The 22,199-nt window shown below is 40.5% G+C and overlaps 2 protein-coding genes across 3 annotated transcripts in view; one reads left to right on the top strand and one right to left on the bottom strand.

Moving 5' to 3' along the window:
• LOC128691850 (uncharacterized) overlaps positions 1-22,199 on the top strand; it is a 406,268-nt gene that overhangs the window by 261,626 nt on the left and 122,443 nt on the right. The window lies entirely within an intron of this gene.
• The window catches only part of LOC128685488 (apoptosis-resistant E3 ubiquitin protein ligase 1), a 38,073-nt gene that overhangs the window by 2,138 nt on the left and 13,736 nt on the right, over positions 1-22,199 (bottom strand). Inside the window, exons 4-10 of the mRNA XM_053772085.2 lie at positions 19,607-19,776; positions 15,749-15,917; positions 7,612-8,450; positions 7,351-7,479; positions 5,260-5,448; positions 3,712-3,838; positions 1,015-1,150 (exon numbers count right to left, since the gene is read on the bottom strand). Of these exons, the coding sequence (XP_053628060.1) occupies positions 1,015-1,150; positions 3,712-3,838; positions 5,260-5,448; positions 7,351-7,479; positions 7,612-8,450; positions 15,749-15,917; positions 19,607-19,776 (1,759 nt within the window). The remainder of the gene's footprint in view (positions 1-1,014; positions 1,151-3,711; positions 3,839-5,259; positions 5,449-7,350; positions 7,480-7,611; positions 8,451-15,748; positions 15,918-19,606; positions 19,777-22,199) is intronic.

Below are 22,199 nucleotides of genomic sequence, written 5' to 3'. Positions count from 1 at the left end.
GCACATTCCCTTTTTTGTCTCCATAAACTTTCCAGAGAGAACTCGACTCACCACCCACAAGTACCATCCGACACGCAACCACTTGTACTTAGACTTTACAAAAATAAAGCAATAAAATAAAGTCATTACAATAAGTGTGAAGTTGATATACAGTTGTAAAATATTTAGTAAAAAGTAACATACAATACTATGTAGGTACTTTACATAGCAAAGGTTTGACATTATGCCCTACCCACTATGTCGGCAATTTTCTAAGGTTCGACTTGCATCCATTTTGACTTATGACCGGTTGGTCAGAACCAAGCTTGGTCGTAAGTCGGATGGTACTCGTACTTTTTTCCCTCAATCTAATCTCTGGCTCACTTGATCTTTCACAGACCCATCTGCTGACATATCCACTCCAAATTGCCTTAATACATCCTCTTCCTCCATACTCCCTTCTTCCAATCTGAAATTTGAGCTATCACTGCCTACACTTTTTTGTTACCCTCATCACCTTGCTCTTTTACATTTACTTTTAATAGGAAAGAGTAAGGTAATGAGGTTAACAAAAATTTCAGGTTTATATTACATTAAAATTGTGACTACTGTATAACAGTTATATTAAACACAAACGATGCTACATTTATACCTTACCATTCATAACTTTTTTTTTTTTTTCAACAAGTCGGCCGTCTCCCACCGAGGCAGGGTGACCCAAAAAAGAAAGAAAATCCCCAAAAAGAAAATACTTTCATCATCATTCAACACTTTCACCTCACTCACACATTATCACTGTTTTTGCAGAGGTGCTCAAAACACAACAGTTTAGAAGAATATACGTATAAAGATACACAACATACAACCTACAAACTGGAAATGAAAGCTAGAGGATATTTTGACTTGCCTTGAACTATTATCAAGTGGTGACCCATTATCAGGACAAATAGTAACATAGTGTACATTTTACTTTCAATTTTGATTCAGTTGTCAATGTTCCATCTACTCAACAGTGACCTATTCTTTATAACTTACCAAGTGTGAGCTGTTGGTAAGACACCATATGTATGAGCTGCTGAGATTTGGAAATGTGGCGACAGCTGAGCAAAGCCACCAGGGGGAAGCCGGGAACAACCTGTGGCAAACTGAAGTAACCGAGCCATCTCCTCTTCTGCAGAACACATAACATGCATTTCCTTCACTGGGCTCATGCCACTATACATAAAAAATCAAGTGTTTAATCATAAATAAATACTAATTTAAAATACAACTTAAATTAGTTTATCTTTGCTTGTATTCTAAAAAAAATAGTACAATATCTGCCAAAAGTTTGTAACAACCTCATTTAATTACAGAATTAGACACATGCGTAACATCTGGGTATCTTTACTGTAGACGTTTTGCCATCCAGTGGCTTTATCAATACAAATTCAAGATAATAACTGTCTAAGGGCAACGTGTGGTGTAAATATTATGCAGAGAATTTGGAGTGTGGAAATTAGGAGGAGGTGTGAAGTTACTAAAAGTATTAGTCAGAGGGCTGAAGAGAGGTTGTTGAGGTGGTTTGGTAATTTAGAATGAATGGAACAAAGTAGAATGACGGAGAGCATATAAATTTGTAGGGAAAGGAAGGCGGGGTAGGGGTCGTCCTCGAAAAGGTTGGAGGGAGGGGGCAAACGAGGTTTTGCTGGCGAGGGGCTTGGACTTCCAGTAAGCATGCATGAAAGTGTTATATAGGAGTGAATGGAGACAAATGGTTTTTGGGACCTGATGAGCTGTTGGAATTTGAGCAGGATAATATTTTGTGAAGGGATTCAGGCAAACCGCTTAGCCGGACTTGAGTCCTGGAAATGGAAAGTACAATGCCTGCGCTTTAAAGAAGGGGTTTGGGATATTGGCAGTTTGGAGGGACGTCTAAACTGTCGCATCTGAGCGCCTCTGCAAAGACCGTGATTATGCATGAGTGATGGTGAAAGTGTTGCATGACGATGAAAGTATTTTTCTTTCTTTTTGGGTCACTCTGCCTCGGTGGGAGACTGCTAGTGTGTTAAAAAAAATTTAGAAGACAGTAGAACTATATACAAAAGATGAGGTAATCAGTCCCTCAACTTTGGAATTGGTACTCTTCAACTCCAAGGTTGATGGACTGGTTATCTCATCTTTTGTATATAGTTCTACTGTCTTCCAATTATGTCCTTGAATTTGTACTGATAAAGCCACTAGATGGTGAAACGTCTACAATAAAGATACCCAGAATCTGCCTCCTATTCCCCTGCTGCAGTATGACCCATACAAATTTAATGCTTCCCCATGAATGCAATAATAAGTCAATCAGTTAATTAAGGTTAAAAGTTAATATGAATACGAAGTAGTTACTTTTAATTCTATCTCTAATAGCCACAATGGTATAAAACTCAGTAAAAGAATTTTTTTTTATAAACCAAGAGAAAGGTTCTAATTATACACGAGGAAAATGTCTCATAGGTCAGAAATTGCAGTTACTTTAGGGAAAATTATGTCTGCTGATTAACTTTTATTGTAATATGTGCACTGACTTAAATCTTGGTGGCAAATCAGTTTAAGAGTGAGAACTACCCCTGACAAGCATATTATAGTCCAATTGTAGGCCTATTTCCACAATTTTATTCCTCCCATAGTACAGTGGACCCCCGCATAACGATGGCATCACATAGCGATTTTTCCGCATACCGCTTACTTTTATCGCAAAATTTTTGCCGCGCATACCGATTAAAAACCCGCTCACCGATTTTCGTCCGAGACGCGTCCAATGTGCCCTCAGCCAGCCTCACATGTGCCGCCCGTCCCATTGTTTACCAGCCAACCTCCGCGGTAACATCCAAGCATACACTCGGAATATTTCGTATTATTACAGTGTTTTCGGTGCTGTTTCTGGAAAATAAGTGACCATGGGCCCCAAGAAAGCTTCTAGTGCCAACCCTGTGGTAAAAAGGGTGAGAATTAGTATGGAAATTAAGAAAGATTTTGAAGGGTTTGGGGCTAACCCTGAGAAGCCTATGCCAGTTGTGGAATCCATTGTGCCTACTTCAAAGATTAAGGAAATGTGTGCACAGTGGGTTGAACTGCAAACCTTTATGGATGAAAATCACCCTGACACAGCTGTTGCAAGCCGTGCTGGTGACTATTTCAATGACAATGTTGTGGCCCATTTTAGACAAATCGTAAAGGAACGGGAGGTACAGAGCTCTATGGACAGATTTGTTGTGCGACAGAGGTCCAGTGACTCTCAAGCTGGTCCTAGTGGCATTAAAAGAAGAAGGGAAGTAACCCCGGAAAAGGACTTGCTACCTCAAGTCGTAATGGAAGGGGATTCCCCTTCTAAACAGTAAGAAGATAATGCTCTCCCCTCCTCCCATCCCATCAATCATCACCAGATCTTCAATAAAAGTAAGTGTCATGTAAGTGTGCATGCCTTTTTCAGTTTGTGTGTATTAAAATTAATATTTCATGTGGTAAAAAAAATTTTTTTTTCATACTTTTGGGTGTCTTGCACGGATTAATTTTATTTCCATTATTTCTTATGGGGAAAATTCATTCACATAACGATTATTTCGCATAACAATTACCCCTCTTGCACGGATTAAAATCGTTAACCGGGGGTCCACTGTAGTACTAAAAACTGACAGTTTCCTACCAATGCAGCAATATTTGAAGCTGTCAGTGACAAAAGAAATATGTGAGACAATAACATACCAGTAAAGTTAGAAACAGCTGTCCAGAACCAATAGAGAACTCTTCGGAACTCAGGAGATGAACCATTAACCACATGATTAGCTTTGAAGTCAGCAATACTGTACTCTTCAATCCCACACATTAAAAGCTATAAAAAAAAAGTAAAAACAGAACATGTAATAAAAAAGTAATGCAGTAAATGCCTCTCAACTGAAAAATATATATTTGTCTTCTCATTTGGCTTTCCTGTACATTAATCCACATTTGGTAAATAATAAGCACTGTATTAAAACCTACTGCAAATAAGTTTAGAGGCATCTCACCTGTATACCTCTAGACAGACATATTTAATCTGCAAAATATGGATGGAGTAATCTGTTTATCTACATTGAAATATACACAATGTATATATACCTTCACTATTATGCTTATTCTGCAGTATATTTATTATTCTACTTATTATATTAATCCCCTCAAGGGAGGTTCCTTGATGCTGGTGAGATGTACTTGATCTAGGGAATTGGATCTGTGCTCCAGTTACCTGAATTAAACCTGAATACCTTCCATCCCCCCACACACGAGTCATATAATCCCTACAGGTTTAGCACTCCCCCATAATAATAATAATAATAATATTAATACATACTGGATTATATGTAAGAAAATAGCTTTGATTATTAAACATGATGTGGTTCAAAGATGCAAAAAATGATTAAAGATTTTCTGGATCATAACAAAGAACTAACGTTGCAGATGTTTCTCAGGCAAATGTTTTATAAATTAGACAAATATTAATCTTATTAAATGTTGTATAACTGAAACAGATTATGGTAGATACAACTGACAGTGAGCCGCTTGTTCCCTCTCCTCTCCTCCACATATATGATTATGTATCTTCTAAGTTTTGAAGAGAATGAACATTTGTTATGAAGAGCATTTAACAGCTAAATATTAAATTATATAATGCCAGCCTTAGGTGAGGCCGTTTCAAATGAACTTTTAGAGTCAGTCACAGGGAGAAAAAGTCAATTTCATGACTGGAGCAAGTGACCACTAACCCACAAGTTGGAGATACAGTCAAGTCTAATGTTGTTGTTCTAGTCTGTCACAGACCATTAACAAGTCATGGCAGATTTATCCTCAGTCTGTGTGAATTCTTCAGGGTGCCTGCACTCTGAAGGAGGGGTGTTAATGTTGCGGTTTAAAAACTGTAGTGTAAAGCACCCTTCTGGCAAGACAGTGATGGAGTGAATGATGGTGAAAGTTTTTCTTTTTTGGGCCACCCTGCCTTGGTGGGAATCGGCCAGTGTGATAATAAATAAAAATAAAAAAATAAAAGACAAGATGAGTGCCTGCACTCTTAAGAAGGGGTGGGAGTATCTGCAGTTTTGAAATGTAGTATCAGTGCCCCTCTGGCAAGACAGTGACGGAGTGATGGTGAAAGTGTTTCTTCTTTTTTGGGGCACCCTGCCTTCATGATACACAGTCAGTGTGTTAAAAAAAATGCATTTTAATTATTAAGTTTACTTCTTCTGATGCATATCTACGTAAGTAAAATGAATTACTAACCTCTAGCTCATTTTCATCAAAGATACAGAGGAGGTTATCTGGGATGATTTCATTGAGTCCCGATAAGAAAGCGTCTACTTCATGTCGTACCCGCACAGAGAGTCGGTACTGGGCAAGAGCATCCAAGTATTGCAGTTTATTATTATTGGTCACTAATCGAGCTGCTCCTCCAGGCTCTAATTCAATCACCTGTAAATAATTTTTTTAAATTAATAAAAGTAAAATTTATATTAAGGGTTTAAATTAGCTTACACTGAAATTTATATTATCTGATTACACTGAAATTTAGGATGTCAGCTATGGATAACATTTTATTATTATTCGTAACTAAATTTATTTGTGCCCTTCAATTATACAGAACGTGATCCTAAGGATTAACTTGTAAATTTATTGGATCATTTGCAGAGCCTTTGTGGATCTTAGTCCAGAGAGAGCCAATGCATAAACACATGAAGGAAAAAATAACTATTTCATATAATGTATATATGCTAATACTGCATAGGCGAGTTTTACTACTACAGTGGACCCCCGGTTTACGATATTATTTCATTCCAGAAGTATGTTCAGGTGCCAGTACTGATCGAATTTGTTCCCATAAGGAATATTGTGAAGTAGATTAGTCCATTTCAGACCCCCAAACATACACATACAAACGCACTTACATAATTGGTCGCACTGGGAGCTGATCGTAAACCGGGGGTCCACTGTATTTTAAAAAGATAGGATATTTTCGTGCATTGTGTTTTTCTTTTACAATACTTATGTGAAAAAGAAAGATTCTGGACCAGAAACTACTGCTTACTAATTACCATACTTCCTGTTAACCAAACAGCGTTATATTTTCTGGAAAGATTTGGATAAGGCACCTACATACAACAGAATAATATTATGCATGTTAAGAGGAATGAGGCAGAAAGCTGTTATTCACTGGCACATTCCTGTTTGTCCCTTACACATACCAGAATTTTAATTAAACCCTAATATGTGGCCTTTTATTGTAAATAGTATAAAATACCAGTTGACAAAGGCTGCATAATGTGACCCTTTACTGACTACATTTCCCCAACATAGTGGGCTTTATCAAGTCACAAGCCCACTGTGTGGGCAAAAAGTAGTCAATAAAAGATCACATTATACTGCATTTGTGTCTATTTTGCTTTCTATTATGGTGAAAATAGTTTGTGAAGTTGGCAACACAAATGTCATATGTTAAAATTTCAGTACTGAAAAATGCTAAAATTATTTTAACTGAAGATTTTATATGTAAAGAGATAAGACTGGATGGAGGAGGAGGAGGGAGGAGGAGGGAGGAGGAGGGAGGAGGAGGAGGAAGAAAAAACCAAATTCCTCAATATAATGACAAATTTCATGCATCAGCATGTTAAAACTTGACCTATAAACAAGTGACTTGAGCAAGTTGAGGCAACATACCATCAATGTTAGACCTGGCACTGTATTGACTGAAAACCCATGAAGGAATTCCAAATATCAATTATGTGAACCAGCTTCAAAAAAGCAACTGTGTTCTAATGTAAAGAAGAACAAAAACACACATTACCGTAACTGGAAGAATACACAAATAACCTGCACACAGGAGAGAAGCTTATAACGATGTTTTGGCCTGACTTGCACTATTTATAAGTCACATTTTTGGTCAAAGTTGGGCCGAAACATCAAAAGCTTATCTCTCCTATGTGTGGATTATTTGTGTATTGTTTTACTGTAAATAACATATTGCCATAAAGTGTTGAAAAGGTGCAAACATGAAACATTTCAACAAAATCAGACAGAACCTGAGACAGTGTATCGCCAGTTTCTAAACTGTTACTATGGCAGTAACAAATTATGTAATATACAAGTCCTTTGTTTATACCTTCAAAAGTTTTAGTTTTATCTGGTTTAACCTAATGTTCACAACACCACCTTTCCCTGTAATAGAAACTAGCACCGACCACCTTTTAGCTATACAATCTTTAAAGAAAAAGGTAGTTCTTTATTTTAAAATAAAATGTCAAAGAACAGTACTTAAATATCAGAAATAAAAAAAACTGTTCATAAAATTGATAATGAAATATTATTGTGCAAGCGTACTTTAACTTGTCCAGATGGAAGAAGTATCTCATCGGTGAAGTAGAGTTCATCTTCTAGTTTATCCAATCCATAATCCAAAATATGTCTGACCTTGCCACTATACAACTCTGGATCATCCTGAGCAAAGTGCTGAGGAGAAAAATGGTGAAGAACTGCATTATATTCAAATTTTTAAGAGAGAGAGAATGGTAACATATCATCATTCAGGGTATAGTTACAATGTTGATAAAGTATTTATAAAAAATGCTTAATGATACAAACCTTATAATGTACACGAAGGCCTATTAGCTGTGCCAAAAATGATCGAGTAAACCTTGCTCTTACTGTTTGTCTGTATCCACTTCCAAGAGCAGATTCGTATAAACATTTTCCCACAACTCTTCCAGCAAACTCATAGTGTTTAAGCTTCATATGTGATGGCCTGTATGGATCAGGATGTACTAAGGCTTGTCTTCCTTCGTGTAAACTAGCAAAAAGTCCTTTGTCGTTATCAAATAACTGGGCACATATTAGTTCAAACCATTCACGTCTCACTCCTCCCCAGTCTAATCCTTCTTCGCCTTGGAAGGTTATTTCAAAGTTTTTACACCAGTCTGCAACTGTAAAGTTTTTGGTAGCTTTCATAGATGTTTCTAACAGTCGTTCTCTTGTCACAGTTATCTGTATTCTATCGTGCATGCGTTTGCTGTGAAACTTTCGCACCTCATGGTAAAAGTGATCCTGCTTATCTTTAAAGGTTTCTGAACCACCAATATTTTTAAGCATAAACTGAGTAAATGTTGCAGCTATTACATTTCTGTCTTTACCAGCAAGAGACACCAGAGGTTGACAACCATCATCAATACTCATTGTTGGAAGTCCGCTTTGGTTGTTGGTACCAGTGAAATGAAACTTTGTCGAAGGGCACAAGCGAAATGTACAAACTCGTTTTGGAATAAGTCGCAGAAGAAATTCTTTGATAATAAGCTGTTTTGGTGTGACATAGCAATACACTTTTTTGGGTTTGGTAAGAGGACTTCCGTTTTGGGTTAGCAAGCGAGCTTCATAGCCTTCGTGAGCTCTTCTCATCACTGTCTTTTGCACTCGTAATGCATCTTCACCTGTGAAGTATTGGTTAATATCTTAGTAATTAAGAACTTCAAAAGTGACTATGAATCAAAAGTAGTGATCAAGCTCCCCTAAAGCGGCTATGCATCTAAAGTAAATAAAGTTAATTTGTAAAAAAGCTGGGTTAGTGCCTCAATTCTAATTAACAGACTCATGATAAAAGTTATGTACATATCCTATAGATAAGATCTAAATCAAGTTTATCATTTCATATTTTCTTTTGTTTAAACGTTTAAATTTAAATATTTCAAGATAATTTAATTCCTTAAAACTAACAAAATTCTTTGCATTTCATTCACAAAATGAAACTGTTTCTAGGAAATATATTCAGAGGAAACATACAACTAGTAAAAAAGGAACAGAAATATTTATGTTACTTAGGTAACTGTACTCCAATGCAGAATTTTAACCCGTAAATGGTCCAAACGTATATACAGTGGACCCCCGGTTAACGATATTTTTTCACTCCAGAAGTATGTTCAGGTGCCCGTACTGACCGAATTTGTTCCCATAAGAAATATTGTGAAGTAGATTAGTCCATTTCGGACCCCCAAACATACACGTACAAATGCACTTACATAAATAAACTTACATAATTGGTCACATTCGGAGGTAATTGTTATGCGGGGGTAAACTGTACAGGTCTCCCTCAACATTCACGAGGGTTAGGGGATCAAGAGCCTCGCGAATGTTGAAAAACCGTGAATGTTTGGTGCCTCAATACATGTATATTGTAGGAAAATATAATACAATACTGCTTCCTTAACTTGTTGAACCATGAACAATCATAAAATACATGAAAACGTCGTAAATTGTACTAAATACATACGTTATGCCTTAACAACATGTATGTTATTAAATACCACTGCCTCCACCACTGCAAGTCCCTACTACCCTCCCTCCGACCCCCACAACTGGCAGCCAGCCCTCCCACCACTGTGTCGTGAGTGTTTTGTTTGTTCATTATTTGCTATTAAACTACAGTATAAATAATGTCAACCCATTTATGACTGCATATTGGAATGGCTATTTGGACAGGTATTGGAAGGTGACATCATGTGTTTACTCTTGAACACAGCAAAGAATCAAACATTTCTGCTACTGCTAATAATAATAATAATAATATTAATAATAATAATAATAAATACGATAGAACTGAAGAAGGAAATTGTACAAAAATACGAGGGTTGAAGCAGTGGTGGAGGAAGTGGTTGACTCATCGTCAGTGTGACTTTGTTTATGCTGGAGTGAGTATTAGTCTCCGTGCTCTTCCAAACATTTCACAATAATTCATTGTATTTGGTGCTTGTAGATTGAGTGTGACTGGAGTGGTTGAGGCAGTGGTTGAGGCAGTGGTAGAGGCAGTGGTAGAGGCAGTGGGTGAGGCAGTGGTAGAGGCAGTGGTAGAGGCAGTGGGTGAGGCAGTGGTAGAGGCAGTGGTAGAGGCAGTGGTAGAGGCAGTGGGTGAGGCAGTGGTAGAGGCAGTGGTAGAGGCAGTGGGTGAGGCAGTGGTAGAGGCAGTGGTAGAGGCAGTGGTAGAGGCAGTGATAGAGGCAGTGGGTGAGGCAGTGGTAGAGGCAGTGGTAGAGGCAGTGGGTGAGGCAGTGGTAGAGGCAGTGGTAGAGGCAGTGGTAGAGGCAGTGGGTGAGGCAGTGGTAGAGGCAGTGGTAGAGGCAGTGGTAGAGGCAGTGGTAGAGGCAGTGGTAGAGGCAGTGGGTGAGGCAGTGGTAGAGGCAGTGGGTGAGGCAGTGGTAGAGGCAGTGGTAGAGGCAGTGGGTGAGGCAGTGGTAGAGGCAGTGGTAGAGGCAGTGGGTGAGGCAGTGGTAGAGGCAGTGGTAGAGGCAGTGGGTGAGGCAGTGGTATTTACTAACATATATGTTATAAATAATAATAGTACATGTTAATATTAATAACATTTATAATAATAATAATAAATGTTATTCATAATGTACTATTATTATTTATAACATATATGTTAGTAAATATCACTGCCTCTACCACTGCCTCTACCACTGCCTCTATCACTGCCTCTATCACTGCCTCTACCACTGCCTCTACCACTGCCTCTACCACTGCCTCTATCACTGCCTCTATCACTGCCTCTACCACTGCCTCAACCACTGCCTCTACCACTGCCTCTACCACTGCCTCAACCACTGCCTCTACCACTGCCTCAACCACTGCCTCTACCACTGCCTCTACCACTGCCTCAACCACTGCCTCTACCACTGCCTCAACCACTGCCTCTACCACTGCCTCTACCACTGCCTCAACTGCTGCCTCTACCACTGCCTCAACCACTGCCTCTACCACTGCCTCAACCACTGCCTCTACCACTGCCTCTACCACTGCCTCACCCACTGCCTCACCCACTGCCTCTACCACTGCCTCTACCACTGCCTCTACCACTGCCTCTACCACTGCCTCTATCACTGCCTCTACCACTGCCTCTACCACTGCCTCTATCACTGCCTCTACCACTGCCTCTACCACTGCCACTACCACTGCCTCTACCACTGCCTCTACCACTGCCTCTATCACTGCCTCTATCACTGCCTCTACCACTGCCTCTATCACTGCCTCTACCACTGCCTCTACCACTGCCTCTATCACTGCCTCTACCACTGCCTCTACCACTGCCTCTATCACTGCCTCTACCACTGCCTCTACCACTGCCTCTACCACTGCCTCTACCACTGCCTCTATCACTGCCTCACCCACTGCCTCTACCACTGCCTCTACCCCTGCCTCACCCACTGCCTCACCCACTGCCTCTACCACTGCCTCTACCACTGCCTCTACCACTGCCTCAACCACTGCCTCTACCACTGCCTCAACCACTGCCTCTACCACTGCCTCTACCACTGCCTCTACCACTGCCTCTACCACTGCCTCAACCACTGCCTCTACCACTGCCTCAACCACTGCCTCTACCACTGCCTCTACCACTGCCTCTACCACTGCCTCACCCACTGCCTCTACCACTGCCTCTACCACTGCCTCTACCACTGCCTCTACCACTGCCTCAACCACTGCCTCTACCACTGCCTCAACCACTGCCTCTACCACTGCCTCTACCACTGCCTCTACCACTGCCTCTACCACTGCCTCACCCACTGCCTCTACCACTGCCTCTACCACTGCCTCACCCACTGCCTCTACCACTGCCTCTACCACTGCCTCTACCACTGCCTCTACCACTGCCTCTACCACTGCCTCACCCACTGCCTCTACCACTGCCTCAACCACTGCCTCTACCACTGCCTCACCCACTGCCTCAACCACTGCCTCTACCACTGCCTCTACCACTGCCTCTACCACTGCCTCTACCACTGCCTCTACCACTGCCTCAACCACTGCCTCAACCACTGCCTCTACCACTGCCTCACCCACTGCCTCTACCACTGCCTCACCCACTGCCTCTACCACTGCCTCTACCACTGCCTCTACCACTGCCTCTACCACTGCCTCACCCACTGCCTCTACCACTGCCTCTACCACTGCCTCTATCACTGCCTCTACCACTGCCTCTACCACTGCCTCTACCACTGCCTCTACCACTGCCTCTATCACTGCCTCTACCACTGCCTCTACCACTGCCTCTACCACTGCCTCTACCACTGCCTCACCCACTGCCTCTACCACTGCCTCTACCACTGCCTCTACCACTGCCTCAACCACTGCCTCAACCACTGCCTCTACCACTACCTCTACCACTGCCTCTACCACTGCCTCAACCACTGCCTCTACCACTGCCTCAACCACTGCCTCTACCACTGCCTCTACCACTGCCTCTACCACTGCCTCTACCACTGCCTCTACCACTGCCTCACCCACTGCCTCTACCACTGCCTCTACCACTGCCTCTACCACTGCCTCTACCACTGCCTCAACCACTGCCTCTACCACTGCCTCAACCACTGCCTCTACCACTGCCTCTACCACTGCCTCTACCACTGCCTCTACCACTGCCTCTACCACTGCCTCAACCACTGCCTCTACCACTGCCTCACCCACTGCCTCAACCACTGCCTCTACCACTGCCTCTACCACTGCCTCTACCACTGCCTCTACCACTGCCTCTACCACTGCCTCACCCACTGCCTCTACCACTGCCTCACCCACTGCCTCTACCACTGCCTCTACCACTGCCTCTACCACTGCCTCACCCACTGCCTCACCCACTGCCTCTACCACTGCCTCTACCACTGCCTCTACCACTGCCTCTACCACTGCCTCTACCACTGCCTCACCCACTGCCTCTACCACTGCCTCTACCACTGCCTCACCCACTGCCTCTACCACTGCCTCTACCACTGTCTCACCCACTGCCTCTACCACTGCCTCTACCACTGCCTCTACCACTGCCTCTACCACTGCCTCACCCACTGCCTCTACCACTGCCTCACCCACTGCCTCTACCACTGCCTCTACCACTGCCTCACCCACTGCCTCTACCACTGCCTCACCCACTGCCTCTACCACTGCCTCTACCACTGCCTCTACCACTGCCTCTACCACTGTCTCACCCACTGCCTCTACCACTGCCTCACCCACTGCCTCTACCACTGCCTCTATCACTGCCTCTACCACTGCCTCTACCACTGCCTCTACCACTGCCTCTATCACTGCCTCACCCACTGCCTCTACCACTGCCTCTATCACTGCCTCTACCACTGCCTCTACCACTGCCTCTATCACTGCCTCACCCACTGCCTCAACCACTGCCTCTATCACTGCCTCTACCACTGCCTCTACCACTGCCTCTACCACTGCCTCACCCACTGCCTCTACCACTGCCTCTATCACTGCCTCAACCACTGCCTCACCCACTGCCTCTACCACTGCCTCTACCACTGCCTCACCCACTGCCTCTACCACTGCCTCTATCACTGCCTCAACCACTGCCTCTACCACTGCCTCAACCACTGCCTCTACCACTGCCTCTACCACTGCCTCTACCACTGCCTCACCCACTGCCTCTACCACTGCCTCTACCACTGCCTCAACCACTGCCTCTACCACTGCCTCACCCACTGCCTCTACCACTGCCTCTACCACTGCCTCAACCACTGCCTCTACCACTGCCTCTACCACTGCCTCACCCACTGCCTCTACCACTGCCTCTACCACTGCCTCTACCACTGCCTCACCCACTGCCTCTACCACTGCCTCTACCACTGCCTCTACCACTGCCTCACCCACTGCCTCTACCACTGCCTCTACCACTGCCTCACCCACTGCCTCTACCACTGCCTCACCCACTGCCTCTACCACTGCCTCTATCACTGCCTCAACCACTCCAGTTGCACTCAATCTACAAGCACCAAACAATGAATTATTGTGAAATGTTTGGAAGAGCACGGAGACTAATGTTCACTCCAGCATAAACAAAGTCACACTGACGATGTGTCAACCACTTCCTCCACCACTGCTTCAACCCTCGTATTTTTGTACAATTTCCTTCTTCAGTTCTATCGTATTTATTATTTTTTTTTTTTTCAACAAGTCGGCCGTCTCCCACCGAGGCAGGGTGACCCAAAAAAAAAGAAAGAAAATCCCCAAAAAGAAAATACTTTCATCATCATTCAACACTTTCACCACACTCACACATTATCACTGCTTTTGCAGAGGTGCTCAGAATACAACAGTTTAGAAGCATATACGTATAGAGATACACAACATATCCCTCCAAACTGCCAATATTTATTATTATTATTATTAATATTATTATTATTATTATTAGCAGTAGCAGAAATGTTTGATTCTTTGCTGTGTTCAAGAGTAAACACATGATGTCACCTTCCAATACCTGTCCAAATAGCCATTCCAATATGCAGTCATAAATGGGTTGACATTATTTATACTGTAGTTTAATAGCAAATAATGAACAAACAAAACACTCACGACACAGTGGTGGGAGGGCTGGCTGCCAGTTGTGGGGGGTCGGAGGGAGGGTAGTAAGGACTCGTGGCGGTAAACTTAAATTTGATTTGGCAGCTGGGAATTTGGCGGTTGGGAATTCGCAAATGTGTGAAGCCCGCAAAAGTTGAAAACGCTAATGTTGAGGGAGACCTGTATACGTTTTTTCAACATGTGAAAGTATGAAAAAAGAGTAGATCTTTTTTTTCTTTTTTTACATTTGAAAATGTGTAAAAAAAACTTTGATCTACTTTTGCTTTTTTGTTATATTTGAAAATATGTAAAAAAAACGTAATCTACTTTTGGAGCACTACGCATGTGAACATAGATCTGCTTGGACCGTTTACGGGTTAAAGATACATACAGTGGTACCACGAGTTTCTTACAGTTCCCAACTCAAACAATTATGTAAGTGTATTATTTAAAGTGCTTTTGTAAGTGTATTTTTGGGGGTCTGAAACAGACTAATCTAATTTACATTATTCCTGATTTGAACAAATTTGTTTGGTAACGGCACTCGAACAGCCTTCTGGAACGAATTATGGCTGAAACTCGGGGTACCACTGTGTTTAAGAAGTGTCAGCTGTTCAAGCATTAAGGAAAAATATTAAATTACTCTGGCATTAATGTAAATTCATCACTGTCTTTTAAATGAGGAAAAGCATGTCCTCAGTGATAAGGAATACAGAATGAGACACTTGTACAACATTACAATCCTTATTGTGAAAATGTTTTGCCAGCCAGTGGCTTCTCGGTTCAATACAGAGAAGAATGATAGATGAGGAGGAGCTGAGGTAATCAGTCTCTCTGGCTGGAGTTGACATGTTTGGCTCACTGGCCGGCAAAACATTTCCACAATAAAGATTCCCGAAAGTTGCATAAATATCTCATTCTTCAACTTGTTGGTTTTCTAAACTATTTACATCACAGAGAGGTAGCAAACTGGCAAGTGTGGATCAACCAGATATGCACCACTCATGTCAGTACCTGCTATCATTGATGGTGCTTTTCTCTGGTAACAGAATTATTTCCACTTGATAATTCTATGTTCACTATCTCCACACTTCTCTAAAGTTGTTACTTGTGCCAACTATTCATATTTCTAACCAAATATATTCCAACTTCAATATGTTTGCTTCACCTACATAAAACATTCAGACAAACATGGTATTTAAAATGTTTGGGGGAGATTCTATGTGATCATACCATTAGTGCTAGAAAATTCACAAAGAGAACAAAACATGAAAAATACAGGCAGAATCATTACAGTACTCAGAGATTAAATATCACACAACTACCTGTCGACCTATATCCAAATCTAAGAAAAGGTTTTTATGCAACAATATATAACACAAAATGCAACACTTACTTGTCAGCACAATTATATCAAAGTTTCCATTAGTGAGTGTTGTGTCACAGTATGTTAAGTGAGCTCTGTAGCAGCCTGGGCGCTGAAGTGTAACTTGGATACTGATGCGTCGTGATGTGTGGTCATAAACAATACTGCTACCTGCATCCATTGTCCAACCTCCTTCTAGCTGCAATCATATTGTAATTATTTACCAGGTAAAGTGTATGATAGGGTTATTATTGAAAGAATTAGAGGTAACACAGAATGTAGGATTGCAGATGAGCAAGGAGGTTTTAGAGTGGGTAGGGGATGTGTAGATCAAGTGTTTACATTAAAGCATATATGTGAAAAGTATTCAGATAAAGGTAAGTAAGTTTTCATTGCACTTATGGATTTAGAAAAGGCATATGATAGAGTGGATAGGGGAGCAATGTGGCAGATGTTGCAAGTATATGAAATAGGTGGTAAGTTACAAAATTCTGTAAAAAGTTTTTATGAGGATAGTGAGGCTCAGGTTAGGGTGTGTAGAAGAGAAGGAGACTACTTCCCGGTAAAAGTAGATCTTAGACAGGGATGTGTAATGTCACCATGGTTGTTTAATATAAATTATTGATGGGGTTGTAAAAGAAGTAAATGCTAGGGTGTTCGGGAGAGGGGTGGGATTAAATTATGGGGAATCAAATACAAAATGGGAATTGACACAGTTACTTTTTGCTGATGATACTGTGCTTATGGGAGATTCTAAAGAAAAATTGCAAAGGTCAGTGGACGAGTTTGGGAGTGTTTGTAAAGGTAGAAAGTTGAAAGTAAACCTAGAAAAGAGTAAGGTGATGAGGGTATCAAATGATTTAGATAAAGAGAAAACTGGATATCAAATTGGAGAGGAGTAGTGTGGAAGAAGTGAATGTTTTAAGATATTTGGGAGTTGACGTGTCAGCGAATGGATTTATGAAGGATGAGGTTAATCATAGAATTGATGAGGGAAAAAAGGTGAGTGGTGCATTGAGGTATATGTGGAGACAAAAAATGTTATCTATGGAGGCAAAGAAGGGAATGTATGAAAGTATAGTAGTACCAACACTCTTATATGGGTGTGAAGCTTGGGTTGTGAATGCTGTAGTGAGGAGGTGGTTGGAGGCAGTGGAGATGTCCTGTCTAAGGGCAATGTGTGGTGTAAATATTATGCAGAAAATTCGAAGTGTGGAAATTAGTCAGATGGTTGAAGAGGGGTTGTTGAGGTGGTCTGGTCATTTAGAGAGAATGGATCAAAGCAGAATGACATGGAGAGCATATAAATCTGTAGGGAAAGGAAGGCGGGGTAAGGGTCGTCCTCGAAAAGATTGGAGGGAGGGGGTAAAGGAGGTTTTGTGGGCGAGGGGCTTGGACTTCCAGCAAGCATGTATGAGCATGTTAGATAGGAGTGAATGGAAATGAATGTTATTTGGAACCTGACAAGCTGTTGGAGTGTGAGCAGAGTAATATTTAGTGAAGGGATTCATGGAAACCGATTATTTTTATATAGTCGGACTTGAGTCCTGGAAATGGGAAGTACAATGCCTGCACTTTAAAGGAGGGGTTTGGGATATTGGCAGTTTGGAAGGATATGTTGTGTATCGTTATACATATATGCTTTAAACTGTTGTATTCTGAGCACCTCTGCAAAAACAGTGATTATGTGTGAGTGAGGTAAAAGTGTTGAATGATGACGAAAGCATTTTCTTTTTGGGGATTTTCTTTCTTTTTGGGTTACCCTGCCTCAGTGGGAGACGGCCAACTTGTAAAAAAAAAAAAGTGACTAAAATGCCAGGGGCAAAGGGCTAGTAACCCCTTCTGGATAAATTAATAAATTAAAAACAAAATCCCTTTTTGGGTCACCTGTCTTGACGGGATGTGGCCAGTGTGTTGAAAAAAAAATTACACACAAATTACTTCCACAAAGTCAAGAAAAAATACTGCTCTTAAATTTCCTGAATTCAGAAATTCCAGAATTTTTTTTAGATCCAAATTTAAATAATTACAATTTTATCAAGTATTCTCCAACTATATATACTCCTCAAGGGAGGTGCTTTGACACCACTCAGGGCCTCTTCATCTTTCCTTGGATCAAACCTGAGTATCTCCCATTTCTCAGGCACTATATGACCCCAATGAATAACACTTTACCCCTATTAACCCTTCCAGGGTCCGTGCCGTAGATCTACGGCTTTACGTTCAAGGTCCAAACCGTAGATCTATGCCATGAGCTCAGCTCACTCTGATAAGCTGAGTGGTAAATTTGGGCCTAGATATGAGAGAATACATCTACGTGGTATGTGTGCACCACAAAACAAATCCTGCAGCACACAGTGTATAAACTGAGAAAATTAACCGAGACCGTGTTTTTTGATTAAAACAGCAACATTGCAATGTTTTTTCGTATGTTTTTTTATAGTTGTATTTGCAATTTCTTGGTCTCATTTGATAGAACGGAAGACACATTACAGAAATGGAGATGATTTTGATTGATTTTAGCACTAGAAATGGCTTGAAGCTGAGCTCAAAGTAGCGGAAATGTTAAATTTTTGCCGATGTTGAAGAATAAACAAATGACCTCACACGTCTAATACACGCCAGCTGGTGGGTCTAATATACATTCACAAATGTGGTGATGATATTTATACAATTATTACAATATTGCATAACAGTAAATCTTCTATTTTTTGGTTTGAATAAAAATTCATTATGTGAATAAAAAATGAAAATGAAATTCATTTGTAAAGCCTCAAAACATAACTAATGAACAGAGGAAATGTTAGTTTAGTGCCAGGAATACCTACGTTGTTTATTCTGGACCCTATTTTGAAATTGGAATATTTTGAACTTTGTGCTAAATTGGCCAAATTACCAATTTCCAATCACTTTATTTTGTAGTTGAAACAGTTGACTTGGTGATTTCTTGTGCTCAATCGATAGAATAGAAGTAATATTAGTGAAATAACTAAGAATTTGGCCGACTGGAATAACGTAATTGGCCTAAAATGGGAGTCAAAGTCGACAAAGTCGCCGATTCGTAAATATCGCTGACACATCAAAATTCGCGAGAGCATAATTTTGTCAATTTTCCATCAAATTTCGTACTTTTTGTTTTATAGCCTTCAGAAATAGATTCTCTACCATTTCATAAGAAAAAATAACAAAATTTTTTTTGGAAAATTCTTGGACCCTGGTGTGCACTTTGAAATTTGGCCTCTGGACCCTGAAAGGGTTAAAACAAAAATATAAGAAATATCTAAATTTATATAGTCAATCAAAGCTGCTTTCAATAATTATAATAATAATAACAGTGCATCCATAAACAAAAAACATATTTACACAAAAAGAAAATTATACTGATTTAAGCTTTACAATATTAACCCGTAAACGGTCCAAGCAGATCTACGTTCACATGTGTAGTGCTGCAAAAGTAGATCTACGTTTTTTTACATATTTTCAAATCTAAAAAAAAAAAAAAAAAAAAAAAAGTAGATCAAAGTTTTTACAGATTTTCAAATATGTATAAAAAAACAAAAAGAAGATCTACTTTTTTTACATACTTTCAAATGTTGAAAAAACGTATATATACGTTTGGACCGTTTACGGGTTAATAAATTAATGTTTTTTTTAATTATAAATATCAACTGACAATGTTCCACTTCATAAGATTATATAATAAAAGTGTATGACCCTTGTAGGTTTAGTATTTAGTTCTGATTATAATAATACTATATACCAAAAATTAAAGCCCTTTAAAAAGAATTGTACTTTTTTTGTGGGGTCAGATTTTGTAAATATATAAAGTATGAGATAGAAAAAAAAAAAGAGAGAGAGAGCAGGCTGAAGATGCATGTAAACACTGACCTCCACAATAGCAATAGAGTAATTATCTGTATCAGCTTGGCCAGGAGAGAAAGAGCAGACATTGTGGTATTGGTCCCGAGGTTCTATCAATATGTGGTGAGGCTGACTGGCTGTGCAGACAACTGTGGAACTGTGTTGCACCATCACAGTCTTGCTAGCATCTGGGGGGCCTGAAGAAAGCAAATTTTAATTTATACTGTCCTGAAACTTGTTTATACTAACTAAATGGCCCATTCAAGATTAGCACATTTTTCATTGTAATAATAATAGAATAAAAAGTCACAATAACATGGCTGGAACGACTCTCAAATAACCTGCACTTAGGCGATGAACCTCGTGATGATGTTTCTGTTCTTCCTGGACTGCTGTCAAGTCACATTGAACTTGACAATGGTCCAGGACAGACAGAAACGTGACGAGATAACCATGGGTGACTGACATGTCAAATGTACCGTCTTAAGAAAGTTTCTCAACTGTCAGCCAATGTTGTTGATGACTAGAGGCCTAAGTGCGGTTTTTAAAGAGAACAGTTATTTCGTCTTCAACTCAGACCAATAACTTTGCCAGCAAATATAGAAGAGCTGGGAGAAAACTGGGTAATGAGTCTTAAAAGAACAAATGCCTGTGAAGAATTGGAAGGTTCTAAAATGTTGAATATCCAGAATATTGTATGTTCATTGCCAAGAATGCAATAATTGGGGAGATATAAAAATAATTATTTTGTTTAAAACTACAAAACAGCTAAAACCAGAATAATGGTAGTGTGGATTTCCTTGAGGTAATGAGAGAAAAGATGCGGGAAGAGTGATAAATTGTAGTCATAAAAGACTGCGGTGATAGTATATCTGAAAACAACTGATAATGGGGGACAGTTGTCAGGTATCTTCCAATTAAAAGATACAGTGGACCCCCGCATAACGATTACCTCCGAATGCGACCAATTATGTAAGTGTATTTATGTAAGTGCGTTTGTACGTGTATGTTTGGGGGTCTGAAATGGACTAATCTACTTCACAATATTCCTTATGGGAATAAATTCGGTCAGTACTGGCACCTGAACATACTTACGGAGTGAAAAAATATCGTTAACCGGGGGTCCACTGTACTCACAGGCCTAGTAGCCCAACTGACGAGCCCTCGTCAGTAATAACAAAAGTCCACACTAGTAAGAGTGAAATAAGAATGGAACCCAAGCTAAGAATGCTACATACTAAGGGATAAAGGGTCTGAGTACAGTGTGATGTTGGCTAGTTTCCTACTTCTCTCAGAGGCTCCCAGTATTGACTACCTATAAGGCAGAGACATACACTTGAGAGCCCTGTAATAAGAAAGTCTACCTATGCTCTTACAAAGATTCCCTTCACCAGCATCTCTCAGACAGAATATAAAACTACTGAACACAGGGCTGCCCCAAGGCTAACCTCCTCTTGTGGATAAAACAGATAACCTATATGAATGACCAATGTTGGTGACAACAGTTAAACCTGGCTCTTACCAGCTGCCAAAACAAAAGGAGTCATTCCATTCACCATTCCTACCCACAGGTGCCTGCAGACATTGCTTGCTGACTTGGAGATGCAACGTGAACCCCAACCATGATAAGGTTGATACATTAGTGGAGGTAACAAGATGAACTTAACACAACTTGGTTGGATAGTAGCATCTGTGCTGTAGTGTCTAACCTAGCTATTAACCTGAAACTTAGCTCAGGTTTATCAAAAGTATCTAGGTCAAGGACTAACACCTCCAGCAATAGGTCTAAAGCCTGTTGTGCAGATGAAACACAGCTCCCAGTAGAGTTTCCTTGAACAGCACTTTGTGTTAGTAATATGTTGGCATTGATATAACATTTATCATTACAGAATAGAGCTTACCGGAAGAGGCAGCAATGTTATAATTACACAAATGATGCATTTCAATTTTATGACTGGGTAAGCAGTTTATATTTTTAATGCAACAAAAATCAAATTAGTGCATGTGATTTCACCAAGTTTCTAAACTCTTTCAGTGGCCATTATGTAGAACTATGTCATTAAGGCCAGGGTCCTTCATGCAGTTCTAAGTCATGAGTTCAGCTTACTCAGATAAGCTGTGAGCAGTAAATTTTGACCTTGATATGAGATAACGAGTCTATGTGGTGACTGCGCATAGTATAAAAAAAAAAAAAAATCTGTCCCCCTACAGTGTATGATGGGAATAGTAAAACTCTAAGCTTGTATTTGGTTCAAATTTGAGATGTTTTGTAGGGAGGTTTTTATGGTTTTCTTGGCAGTTTCTTGGTATAATTTGATATAATGGACAATACACTACTGACAGAGATGATTTTGGCAAGTTTCAGGACTGAAAGTAGCTTGAAATTAGGCTGAAAGTAACAGAAATATTCGATTTTTGCCAATTTCCTGAGGATCAGAAAGGTCCCCCTATATCCCCTGGTCTGTTTTAGGGGTTTATCATATGTCTGATTCAATTACTGGGATGCCTTAAACCATGACCGATCATTCCTGGTTATATTTTATCTGGAAAATAGAGATTAAATCTATTTTATGTGACAATGAATTCAAAATGGAATACAAGTGTAATATGGGAGAGGCGT

The sequence above is a fragment of the Cherax quadricarinatus genome, chromosome 75, assembly GCF_038502225.1.
Source record: "Cherax quadricarinatus isolate ZL_2023a chromosome 75, ASM3850222v1, whole genome shotgun sequence".
NCBI classification, from domain to species: domain Eukaryota; kingdom Metazoa; phylum Arthropoda; class Malacostraca; order Decapoda; family Parastacidae; genus Cherax; species Cherax quadricarinatus.
This window is presented reverse-complemented; position numbering and strand designations above follow the sequence as displayed.